General features: G+C 40.0%; 2 protein-coding genes across 4 annotated transcripts; one reads left to right on the plus strand and one right to left on the minus strand.

Annotated features, from left to right (window-relative positions):
* Position 1: 1 nt before the first annotated feature.
* Positions 2-8131, plus strand: LOC136262801 (PH domain leucine-rich repeat-containing protein phosphatase 2-like). Its single transcript, XM_066057203.1, has 16 exons — positions 2-600; positions 656-984; positions 1038-1360; positions 1472-1645; positions 1694-1950; positions 2003-2069; positions 2117-2212; positions 2262-2417; positions 2474-2590; positions 2640-2699; positions 2753-2915; positions 2969-3007; positions 3068-3275; positions 3330-3549; positions 5859-6081; positions 6129-8131. Exons 1-16 carry the CDS (start codon positions 81-83, stop codon positions 8025-8027), a joined length of 4851 nt encoding a protein of 1616 aa, XP_065913275.1. The 5' UTR covers positions 2-80; the 3' UTR covers positions 8028-8131.
* Positions 8030-12635, minus strand: LOC136262813 (senecionine N-oxygenase-like). Of its 3 annotated transcripts, none has more exons than XM_066057223.1 (6): positions 12245-12635; positions 10429-10767; positions 9440-10263; positions 9207-9396; positions 8846-9106; positions 8030-8791 (listed from the first exon to the last, which is right to left on the minus strand). In XM_066057223.1, exons 1-6 carry the CDS (start codon positions 12466-12468, stop codon positions 8287-8289), a joined length of 2343 nt encoding a protein of 780 aa, XP_065913295.1. In that variant the 5' UTR covers positions 12469-12635; the 3' UTR covers positions 8030-8286. The 3 variants fall into 3 exon arrangements, with proteins under 3 accessions (XP_065913295.1, XP_065913296.1, XP_065913297.1); XM_066057224.1 differs by having other exon boundaries at positions 8031-8791; positions 12225-12634; XM_066057225.1 differs by lacking the exon at positions 10429-10767 and having other exon boundaries at positions 8031-8791; positions 12245-12634.
* Positions 12636-13319: the final 684 nt, after the last annotated feature.

A 13319-nucleotide genomic window follows, 5' to 3' on the forward strand; every position in this document is an offset into this window, starting at 1 on the left:
GCACAAGTTTGGTACAGAGTGTAAAATGGGTGTGGCTGACAATCGAGTGATAGGCGCCGCATAACTGGTCAACAAGAGTTATGTTTCAGCGGAAAGCTCATCGCTCATTTTCCCCGAGTATCCCTTGGTGGGTTCAGGAAGGCCACAGCGCTGCTCGTTCCGCTTCCCTCAAGGCGGCAAAACCTCCTGCTCAATCCTCTTACAAGCTACGAAGTTCTACAGACGAATTTACAGATAGTACAGATTTCTACGACAACTTTGACCAAAACAATGAACAGGGCGGCACAGAGGATGAGCTGCTCACGTGGATAAGACAGGACCCCACCCGCGGTGCAGTGCGGGTCTACCGGCCAGAGGGGACATTTTCTGACTTAGTGAGGTGTACACTAATGACTCCAGCAGGAACTATTATGTCTAAGTGTCTCTCCAAAGAGCTTTACGTTGTGTTCGGTGGTCACTATGTTAAAAAGCTCAATTCTATTGACTATCCACTAAGCATACAAACAGATTACCTCAGAATGGTCGGTTATTCTGATGCAAAGCGTATTCAAGAGGAGGGACATCATCTGGAACTATCCAATTTGATCAAATTTGTAACAGGTAGGTATCTGGCCAGCCATACAATGTCAATGGCATGTGAGTTGTAATGCTATAGGCTTTGAATCTGGCAGTGAACTGGACAACAAAGTCTACTTGAAAGAAAATTTAAAGGTCAAAGAAGGGGGCTTTCTTGGTGGGTACTCAAAGAGACTTTGCATTCTTTGCTGTACCAGGCTTTATGTTTACAAGTTCACTATTGGAGGAGCCCCGCAGAGTAAACCACATATTTCTGTCACACTATCTGAAATCACTGTTGCAAACCATAGTAGCCACAGCCATCGTTACTGTCTACGACTCAGACCTGTAATGGATAGGGAGCCTGAAATAGTGTTGGCTTTTAGCACACTTATTCGACAAAACCAGTGGACTGAACGAATCAAAAAGGTAAACACATGTGCGTTGATGTAATTTATTACATTTGAATGTCTTGCATACAGCTATCTGCACGGCCATTTAAAACAGTTCATCTGAATGCCTGTGGTCTTGAAGAAATCCCACAGTATCTGTTGCTAGATCCAACTATACACACTCTGCATCTGACGAAGAATTATCTGGTTGACAAGTCAACAAGTTTGGAGCCAAGTCATCATAGTTGGCTCAACAATATGCAGACATTCACCTACTTAACCTGTCTGTCTCTGCGAGATAACAAACTGGAGAGTTTTCCAACTGCCATTTGCCAGCTGAAGTCACTTACAGAACTGAATTTGAGTTGTAACAGCATCAAGGAAGTTCCCAGTGACATCGGACATTTACAAAGGCAAGTTGATCTGTCCTACTAAACATTCAATTCCAAATTACTTTAAAGTGATGAATCTGCAATGACAAGTATATTACGTACGTATGTATAATCAATATTTTACTACTTTAGCTTACTGGTCCTACAGATGCAGTCCAATCTGCTCACTAATCTTCCCTATCACATGCGACACTTGCACGTTCTGATAACTCTGTCTGTTTCCTTCAACCGGCTGACAGAGATTCCACATGTAGTTAAGGAATTGCGACTGCTCAAGACACTGCTTGCTGCAGGGAACATGATCACGTATGTATACTTCTTAAGATAGACCTGTTTATACTGTTTTGAACACAGTGAGATACCTGAAGACATGCACAAGATGAATACGTTGGAGGAACTTGATGTACGTCTCAATAACATCAGTGTTTCCCTTCCTCACACTTTGCAAGGCTTGAAGAATCTTAGGCTACTACGACTGAATGGGAATGTTTTGTCTGCTATCAATACATCATCTGTCCCAAGTGTTGAAAAACTTGATTGCTCCTCTAACAGACTGGATGTACTGTCATTAGGGAGTTCAGCTAGCACATTGGTGCTAGCAAAATATAACAGTCAGTTACTCTATTCAGATTTATATTGTTCTAATAGTGTATATGTACACAGATATCTCACAAATATTTATTGAAGGACAGCCCATCACAAAGAAGTTGACCACATTGGATTTATCAAGGTAATCAATTATGGTTTATTTTACAAACAACAATTTCAATGCTATAGGAACAAGTTGTGGGAAATTCCTGAGGAGATATGTCGCTTTCCTAACTTGTACCATCTAGATCTCAGCTACAATGAGCTATCCACCTTACCTGATAAGTTAGATTATGATGTTTAATGCTTGTTTGTATATACAAATTCATTGTAGGATTTTCAACTGCAAGAGTCTTCAATTCTTGTCAGTCTCCCACAACCAACTCACAGCTCTACCTACTGCACGGGCAGCATTTAATCTAGAACAATTCTCTGCTCACTGTAACAAACTGACCAAACTCCCACTATCATTTGTGTCTCATGCTAACAAGTAAGATAAGCCACCAAATATCACAATACTTAACTATGTGATACTTTTCACTACAGGTTACAAGTGTTGAACGTCAGTTGTAATCAGCTGGAACAGCTTCCTGCACTTCCTCCACTGCTAACAGAACTCTATGCATCTGGTAATCTTTTGACACAAGTTGACTTTATCAGCCAGTAAGCTGCTGCTGCTACTGGTATAAGAATGATACATTCTTCCTGTTAGCTGTTCAAATCTCAAAGTAATACATCTTTCGTACAACAGAATATCTTCTATTTCTGCAAAGTAAATCATCTTTTGCCATTACACGTATCCATTTTTGTTGTTGTCTTTTGTAGTTTTTTCATATCCTTCAAATACCTGGATGTGTTGGGGTTAGCTGGAAACAATCTTGCTAGCTTTCCAGTGTCTGTTGGTGCCTGTCAAAAGTTGCAATCTCTTTTCTTAAATGGAAACAATCTAACAGAATTACCTACACTGACTAGAAACCGTATTCTTTCAGTAAGACTCATCCTTCTGCTAACACATTAACTTATGTTATTGCAATTTTACAGACAGTGGACGTTTCCCATAATCAAATAAGGAATGTGGAGGTAGTTATGGTTACGTGTAATTTGTTTGTAAAGCAAATTCATTTGTCTCTCCTTATTTAGCAAACATGGGTTCCTAAGAAGCTCATTAATCTAGATGTGTCCGGCAATGTAGCATTGTCATCAAGCATGGGAGCCCTCAGCAAGAACTTAAGCAATGTCAGCCACATTGTTTTTGAGGGCAAAGCTGTAAGAACTAAATCTACTCGAGTTATTACAGGTGGTGTACCTGCACATGGCAGATGGATCTTTGGATCTGCACATGTTCCAAGTAAAATAAGAAGACATGCATGCTAAAAATAAATTATTGTGTATTTGCTTTTAGGTGCTGGCACTCTGGTTAAGTGCACTGAACAGGTTAAGGAAACTTCTCTTAGTGGTGGACAGGATGGTTTGCTGGCTATTATTGATGGCAATGAATCACCAGATGTGCCACATATCCTACATAGTTTACTGAGCCCTACATTGTCTGATGAACTGAAACAGTCACCACACGAAGAGAATGGGATGCTCTACTTAGACCACACATTCCTAACCCTGCACAGGTATAGCTCCAACCAGAGGAGGTTGGTCACGTGTCATAATCCTATGACGTGAATTATGCAACCAAGCATTGTTCTATGTGTTAAGGCTTGTTTAGAAGCTAGAAAAGCAGCGCATTGTACTGAGAAGGCTTATAACATCACCGGGACGCTCTGGTACGGATATACAATCTGTCCTTTAGAATATTAAGAGGTGTGAAGGTTGAATTAGTTTCACCTTCCTTTGAGATCACGAGATGAATGATGACGCGTGACCAACCTCCTCTGAGCTCCAACCATATTGTGCACATTAAAGTTTTGATTGTGAGTATGGTGGGCTATACCAAGACGTACCTCAGTGTCTTTCTATTTGTAACTTTTAACTGCATAAAAAGCTACTACCAGTCTCTATCATATAAATATTATACTTCTGAGACTCCCAACGGCCAGCGTACATGCTAATTAAAACCCACAATTAAATATATTTGAGTGTTGTATAAAACTAGCTGTGCATATATGAGTGTCAGTATATTATCAATATTTCTTTAACACAACAACTTTCCTTTGATTGTTGTCTATATATATAATATAGCTACACACCAATATCTGTTAAATGTATAAATCTTCCTTCCAATATTCAGCATTTCAAGGGAACTGCATCGAATGCATTCTAAGATCCTGTCTAGCTACTACCATTGTATTCGAGTGCACATATATAAGTGTGTACAGTGCAGAACTCCTGTACAGGCTGTATAAAATAGTACAACAGGAGGGTAGCTGGAAACCCTGGCCCATCAACAATTGGAGATACTCTAGTCACCAAATATACAGCACTAAATGTGACCCAGTCTGAGAAAACCGGGCTTATCACCTATTTAAAAGTATCAAGAAATGCCGGTTTTAAGTATTTAGTGTGTTGTAGCTCGCCAATGGTTGAAGCTATGTGTACCAAATTTTCACACGTTTTATCCCAATTCTTTACCTTCCAGAGCATCCACTGTGCAAGTAGCCAACAACTAAGTTTCCCGCCATTTTAGATAGTTTTTAAACCGAGGTTGACTGTATCAGGTGAGCTGCAAATTGGGTGGGAGGCGGGGGCCCTGGAAGGTGGGAAAGATGGTGTTCAAAAATTGAAAGGGAAGGCCAAGGGATCAATTAGGCCAAGTTTTGGGCCATTTAGGTCTCAAAACTGGCTAAAATGAAAGGAAATTCACGGCAGAGGTGCTTATTCAATGCCACAGAGCTGTACAGCCACTTACAGTCATGCCCAGGCTGACCAGAGCTCCATTAAGGCCCCACACCACACATACAGATCGTCACTGGGCTTGAGAAAAGCAGCCAGCAAAACCAGACCACTCAAGTCTAGCTGATTTTGATTGTGGAATTAGATAGTTTATTCATGTAGCTTTGTGTCCTGGGTGAAAAATTGAATCTGCTGACATGGGCGATAAGACCTATTTTCTCAGACTGGGTCACAAATATTCAGTAACAGTATAGTCTTGTGCCCAGACCCCACCCACTGCATTGAGTAGGGTCTGGTGAACAAACGCTAGAGTTTTGGGCCCTACGCCATTTTTCTTTTCTGACCAATCAGACACTTTAATTCAGCTACAATGTGATTTGGTAGGCTAGAACAACAAAGATGACCAACCAGAACCATGGATACAAATGCATAAATAATATGGCGGCGGGCCCAAAAACGTAGTGTAAGTCATCAGACCCTACTCAATACATGGGTGGGGTCTGGGCACGAGATTAGTAACAGTATAGCTATTCTAATAAACTGCTGAAATCAGCTGCACCAATTTCAGAGGATCAAAAATTCCCTGGGTGAAATACATTTAGTTGGACAATAGTCACTTGGTTAGTCAAGGGCTTACCATAAGTATCAAATGTCGAGATACCCTAATAGAGCAGTCATCTCTTTTCCAACAGTCGAATCAACCCATGCTGAAATCACTCTCAGATTCCATCTCATAGGGTCTAATATTTCCTGGGGTATTCCCCCAGACCCCTTAGGTTGGTATGCTTTGCATAGTGTGCTTTGTACATTTAATTGTGTCCCTATAGCTAGTATATAGTGTCATTTCATTTTGGACCTTCCCCCCCTTTTCAAAAGTCTGGATCTGCCCCTGCAGCTAGCTTGTATAATTATGGTACAGCTATTAAATTAAGGCTATAACTTGGAAATATGATTCTTGTGAATGAGCTCACTTAGTTTTGTAATGACTAAACTACATTTTGAGAGAAAAGGAATGATGTTAAAAACAAGCTGCATAAAATTACAAAGCTTATAAAACTTTTGTCATATTTAAAATAATTATACATTTTAGGCAACTTGGAAATATTGGACACCAGATGGGTGCGTCAGTGCTACTGTGCCACCTTGTCGCTGCTGATGACAATCATGACATCTTACACATTGCAAACACAGGCCTTAATGAAGCCATACTGTGTAGAAGTGGTGAAGCCATACAGATGACATCTCCTCATGTTGCTGACAAAAATAAAGATGAACGTAAACGTGTTGTGGAGTTGAAGGGTTTTGTTACTAAAGTATGTAGATGTCTTTGTAGCTGTTGCAATCATTTGTGTCCTTGTAGGATGGAATGGTTAATGCTGTTTGTAAGTCTTCACGTTTGATCGGCTGCTACCATCATCACCCTCATGTTATCCCCCTACCCTCCACCACCTCACTTCAGCTGACCGAAGATGATGAGTTTCTTGTGATAGCAAACACACCATTCTGGGCTTGCATTTCTCACAAGGAAGCAGTTACTCAGGTACGAAACATTGCTGATTCCAAAATAGCTGCCAGCAAGTTAAGAGACTTAGCCCTGGCCCATGGTAGCAAGGAAGAAATTAGCATAATTGTTGTCCGTTTTTTGAACAGTCATTTTGTTCCACAATACAGAAAAATAGCCACTTCCGGACACTCTGATGTTAGAACTTCTCGTCCAATAACCATCCATGGAGAATCTGGTCTTCATTACTCCACTGCTTCTTTAGGAAGGATTAAGCATCGTGAGCCTCTTGATGCAGAGAACCCTTTACAAAAGCGTACCAAGTCAATTTACTCTGTCACTACTCAACCACAGCCACACCAACCTAAAGTGATAGCTCCAACCCTTGGCCACCACGATGACACAGGAGGGAATGAGAATTCACAAGTTGTAATGAGAAAGACAGTGTCAGAATCAAGTACTACACAAGACAATGAACGTCACCAGAAAGCTTTGTCTGCTAGCCCTGTTCCCATTCCCACCTTCACCAATGAACAGTCAGAACACAAAAAAACTCATGCCAGCCATACTAACCACATAGACACTTCTAAAGGTAGTTCACGGGAAACTAAAGCTGTCACAAAGAAGAAAACAGAGTTAATTAACAAAGCTGGTGGATGGGAAACAAAAGATACCAATAAAGATAGCCACAAGAAAGCTTCATCTACTCTTCCAGACCAAATTCTATCTACCCGAAGCAATCAACCAGTTTCACAGCCTAAACAGCAATATATTCGTGCAAACCCTACTACTAACACTGCTAAAGGTAGTTCTGAAGTCATGAGGAAGAAAACAACAGAGTTAACAAATAAAATTGGTGGATGGGAGACAAAAGATCACCACAAGAAAACTTCATCTCCTCGTCCAAACAAAATCCCTTCCAATAAAAATGAGCAAGTCACACAACCACAGCCTAAAACTGCTCATGTCAATTCAACCTATCCTTTGAAAGACAAATCAGTGGAAGTTGACGTGACAAAAAAGACAAAGTCACAACCAAAAAATGAAGTCCAACAACATAACACAGATCATGTCATTGGTCATCACAAGAAAGTCAAATCAGCTTCTCCTGATACTGCTCCTCCAGCTGTTCAGTCACAGCACAAACCAGTCCATACCACAACCACCAGCTACGATGATCACCTTGTTCCTACAAAGTCTCCAGATTCCCATGATGAGCAATCATCATTTAATGCATTACGCCACTCTAGCAGTGATTCATTGGCAGATTATAGTTTATTAAACCAATCTATGGACGCCACCTGGTTTGAATCAATGCCTCCTTTGCAACTTGATGAGGGGTTCGATACTTTTGGACTAGAGCTTGGTATGTTATCAGACAATTCTAATGAGGTCACTGATAATGTTGTGTTTGGTGGCCAGAAAGATTGGGAAGCAAAAATACACAGCAACAAACAACCTGCACCAAGTGTGATGGACACAGAACTAGAAGAAGCCAAGTCAAACTTCAACTTCGATGAGTTAATAGCTGGTCTGAACAATACATGGATGACAACACTACAGTCACTCCCAAACACCACCAGTAACACTACCCCTAGTACTAGCAGTGTTACCACTGCCAGGTCTCCTCTGAAGCGTGATGACTCAATTCTGAGTGCGTCATTAATGGCACAGTTTGAACAGCCTTCAGTGGAGAACGATGAAGAGCTAGATAATCTTATGTCCCAACTAAACGAATTTGTTGATGACCCCTATTAACCACATTAGTTATATGCACATCTTAATGGATTAAAGCTGTATGTATCGCTTTACCATATTATTGTAATGATTATAAATTTGCACTAGACTATGTAATTTTCTGACCACATTGTTACCGACAGCATTAAAATTGTTTTGTGGTATATGTATACAAAAATGTGGGTATAGTCTAGAGAGATCACTGCAACATAGATATCTACATACATGTCAGAGGGTTAAATTTGTACATATTATATCAAAATAGTATAAATCGAGTACTCTATTTGTAATTGTTAGTTAATATCCAGTGCTGTGAGCTGATGAAGTTATATTTTTCATTCTTTGGTTGACAAACTTGATCAGAATTCCGACTTTTAAAAATGTATTCCGTAACTGCAATAAATGCTTCACTTGCAGGTGGCATTTCAGAATAATTGGCTAGATCATTATAAATACGTGCAAAGTCCAAGTGGATGTAGTGTGTATCAGGTATACTTTGTTGTGGAGGCTGCTGCAAACCCAGCCACACCCTCAGTGCCCACATGACCTGCATATCACAATAAGCAAATGAGATGTTTGTGAATGCACCCAGGAATGCCATACTGGGATGGCGTGTATTGAATGTGTGAAAGCAAAGAGGCTGTATTCCACATTTACCATCTACAATGAGACCACAAGAACCATCAAAGTATGCAAAAGCAATAGGAAATAAATCACATTTATGTTGAACATGGTTTTTGCCCAACTTGAAGTCTTCCACTTGTGTAATGGATTGTTCAGGTAAGCTAAATACAAATATAGTGTCAACATTCAACCTAAACTATAAAATATATACTTACTCTGAACACACAAAGACGTTATCAAATTCTTCACACAATGTTTGGTTGTTGATGAGATCTGTCACTTTAACTGACCACTTGCTGCCCTCTTTCAAGCTCACATGATCTACCCTGTGGTTAAACTTCACATGTTGGAGCAACTCATAGTGTTCACAATAATCTTGTAAGTACTTCAGTACTTGAGCTGGAGTGGGAAATGCATCAGTGTTGGGTTGAAAGGCAAAATCCTGAAAACCAGTCAATTCAGCTGGTAAATTAGTTCTACAAAGGGAAACAATGAAAAAAAAGGTTTATGCAATAAAAATTCTGCAGTTCAGAAATAAATTCAACAGGACAATGTTGACAATGCTGAGCAGTTTACCTAAGGTATTCTCCAGGTGGTTTTCCCCCATTTACTGTGGGGTAATCCCACCATGACTTTATCAGTGCTCCTTCTTCAAACACTGTCACAGACACACGGTCCAGAAACTTACAAGAATGTCTCACAGCACACAATCCTGATATACCAGCTCCAATAATTGCTATTTTGATCTTTGGCTTTGCATTGTCACCTACAATAGATTTAAAAAAAATTGATTCAACAAAATTTGTTACCTTTAGGAGTCGCTGACTCTGAAAGCACCAAGAAAGATGAACGGCCTGTGATGGAAAACTGGTAGTTTTTAAAGCCAACGATATCTATTATCCGATGTTCTAGAAGTGTAGAATACAGTTTGAGGATACTTTCATAGGGTGGTGTGCTTCCACTATTCCTTGCCATGTTGCAGTAATGTTCCCACTGATCACCAGCCAAAAAATGAGTGTATTTAATGGGTACCCCCTCTGCTTGCTGTCGTGCAAACTCCGCATCACAAGCAGCAATCATTTCTTCTGCAGATGGTAACTTGACCACTCCAGACCATACTGAGAGTAGCCAACAAGATTGTAGATCAAAGTAGGGAAAAGGTAATATAATAAAATTGAAACCAACGAAAGCCATGGATGGGTGTACTGCATTGAATACATGTTTATGTAGAGGGTGTAACCTCCGACTGTCCAGAGTTAAGCCACACATCTCATCCAGGAAAGGAAAACTAAAGTCATATCCATTGCATAATATTATGGAATCAGGTAACAGCGTCTTCCCATCCTTAAAGAGGACAACTCCATCTTGCTGGACTTGTTCAACCTCCACAAACTGTTTTACATTTTCAGGCAGAGGACAAGTTAGTGGTTTCTTTCTACTACTCATCACCACAAGTTTAACCTTGCTAGACAGGTCCAGTGATATATCAATTGCAGACATTTTGGAGCCTACCACCAGCACTGTCTGACCTTGATAAGTATCTGGGTCACGATATGAGTGACTATGAATCACTTTGCTAGGTGGAAAATTCTCTAATCCGACCACATCTGATTTCCATGGAGTACAAAAGTGCCTACAACATAGCATGAGTGTAATTGTATTTGCATTAGTATTCATTATTTAAAAGCAAAATGAGTATTCAATTAAATAGTTTGTTGGCCATATGTGAGAAACACTAGTGGCACATGAAGGTTAGCATGCAAACAATTTTGTGTGTATTACTCCTCTTCTTACTTACCCACTACACACCACAACTGCGTCATAGATCTCTGTAGTTGTTGTTTTAGTTAATACATTTTGAGTAGTAACTTTCCACTGGTGAAATGTAAATCCAGTTCTGGGTTGTACACATGACTCTAATGGAAACTGCACATCACCAACTGGAGGTGGTGTATGGGTGGTGCCATTGGAGGCAATGTTAGTTATGACAGTGTTGAGGTGTATGAGGGGCATCAGATTGAAGTGATCTGCATAATCCTTCAAATACTTCAACACTTCAGTGTGGTACATGAACGATGGGAGGTGGGGATCAAACTGATAATCTACAAACGGCATGATTTCTTTTGGCTGGTTAGTCCTGTAAATTGAAAGTCATAAAAAAGACCTAACCTACTGACATATACATATCCAACAGAAACCCAAGAAATATCATGGCAGAGGAGGATACAGTGGTTTGCCACAGGAAATGGTGGGGGGTGGGGAGGATTCAGTGAAATATGCTTGCAACATATGGCAATGACTGTTCTATTGGAGTAGTTAGCTGCTCTATTTGATAGTTTATGTGTGAATAGATACTTTACCTGAGCATTCAATATACTCTAATAAAACAGTCAGGCATATGTAGGATATCAGTGAATAGTGAACTGTCAGTATGAGGTTGAATTTCTGATTTAAAACATGCCTCCAATCAGCCATCATAACTAGAGTATCAGGTGAGTTCAAGGTAAGCTGGTATAAGAGGATACTACTATTACTACTACTCCCATGGAAACAGGAAGAATACCACTGTTAACTGTCTTAACAATACTGACTCCATGTGTAACTAGACTTGAGTACACAATGTTATTAAAATGTTAATCTTTCTGGCAATTCACTTTTATTCACCTACACTGTATTGAATATTTCTTGGAGTGATTCTAAATAGTACAAGTTCCTTCTGCAGCTGAAAATATAATTACTTGTAAGCATAAAAACAATGTCCTGAATCAAGATAATCTAATAGAGCAGTCACATGTAACTTGGGTGACTGCTTAATTAGGATAAGTGACTACTCTAGAGTATTTTGATCTTTCTTCTCGATTTTACGAGGATGTGCCATCATGAAATTTTTGCACTATTGAAAGAAAAATATGTGAATTTTAAAAGATCATTAAGAATTATTCTTACCACCAATCATTCCCTAAGTTATTCTGGCATAATTTAAAATGTATGCATGCCTATTTGTAACTCAATCCACCTGCCACCTTGCCACACTCAGTGGTCAAACCCTGATATTACAGATAGAGCTACAGGTTATAGTTAAAGTACTGCCACACATGTGTATGGAAAATACAGCACACAGGGATGTGTCGATACAGCATGAGGCAAAGCCGAGTGCTAGCCTTGAGATGCCCTCCCCAAATGCTGTATTTTTTCATACACACAAGCATAGGCAGTACATCAAGTGTTATATTGTACATCTTGTTCAAAGTATTCAGTGATCAGACTACTTCTAGCTACCTTTAGTAAATAATGTCACGCACATAATCTGTTTGAGTGGGTCAGTTTCATAAATGTACTGTATTTGCCTTATTGTCTGCATAACTGTACTCTATGACTCGTACAGTACAGTCTCAGCACTTTTATCTTCCAACGCAAAGTACAATAAATACCCTAGTTACTGCTGGCGCTTATAATCTCTAATCGATAAGCCCCAGCAGATAGGGTCTGCGATGTACCAGTAGTAGTGAACGTCGTGATAATGACAACATACAGGAACAGCTATACTAGTTACTGGGGTCTATGTTGACATGAATGTGCAGTTGGGCACCTTACCAATATTATCCCCAACTCACCGAAGGTTCTTGTACATGCTCTGGTGAATCGGTAGACCAGTTTTACTAGTTCCAGTTTCTGGGGTGTACACCCAGGTGCCACCAATACCGTCTGTTTGCTCAAACACGTCCACTTCAAATAATCGTGGCAGTCGACCGAGATAGCGGGCAACACATAGACCAGCCGCCCCCGCACCTATCACACACACTTTCACTTTCTCATTCATAGCGTCGAGCTCGTTCATAGCATCCTTGTGGAGGTCATTATTAGCCTAACACTGAAAAGTACAAACAGAGGAGGCTCCAGCAGCTAGGTTACGAAGGTAGTCCATTTGTTAGCAGCTCCGTCCTGTCATATGACCGCGGACGGCTCGTGACGTGACACACCCAACAGACCATGGGCAAACACGCCTATACTTCAGAGTCGTTTCTATCGCAACACAATGCCAATTTACACTCTTTCCGCACCCAAACCGCTTTTTCTTTTGGAGATGAAATCTCAAATTCCTGTGGCTACTCAACATAACCGTAGATAGCTACTATCCGAGAAAAGGCACAATGAAATGATACCTAGAAGCAATAGGCTTATTGCTCTGTAGAATTAATGCTGAATTGAACAGACTGTGATAACAAGAAGTATGCCAGATTATTCTTGTTATTCGTATCATAGTTTGTTCAATTTGGCTGCATTAATTTTACAGAGCAACTAAGAATTGTGTCATGTGTATTATAACTTTTCCTGTGTATGTCATAATAACCCCATGCTCCCCACATCACCTATTATGCCACAACTGGTTTTGCACTGAGCCATAGCTACAATACATACTGAAGTTTGTTGCCCTTAGTGCAGTCCGAAACAGCTGCATGTGTTTGTGATTGTAAATGATTATAATGAGCATGAATCAATCAGTGTTATCTCTTAATTGTGGTTAAGTCCAAGTTGACCGAACAGCATGTGTGTTAGCTAAGTACAGGTAGTGACAGGTAAACGAGTGGAGAATTTATTATATATGACTGAGGTCAGTAGTGGTAATTGATAATCACAAGCTGTTTAATACTTACTAGCTAATCAGTGCAGCCTGATTTTTTTTTCTTT

The sequence above is a fragment of the Dysidea avara genome, chromosome 8 (genome assembly GCF_963678975.1).
Source record: "Dysidea avara chromosome 8, odDysAvar1.4, whole genome shotgun sequence".
Taxonomy (NCBI): Eukaryota; Metazoa; Porifera; class Demospongiae; order Dictyoceratida; family Dysideidae; genus Dysidea; species Dysidea avara.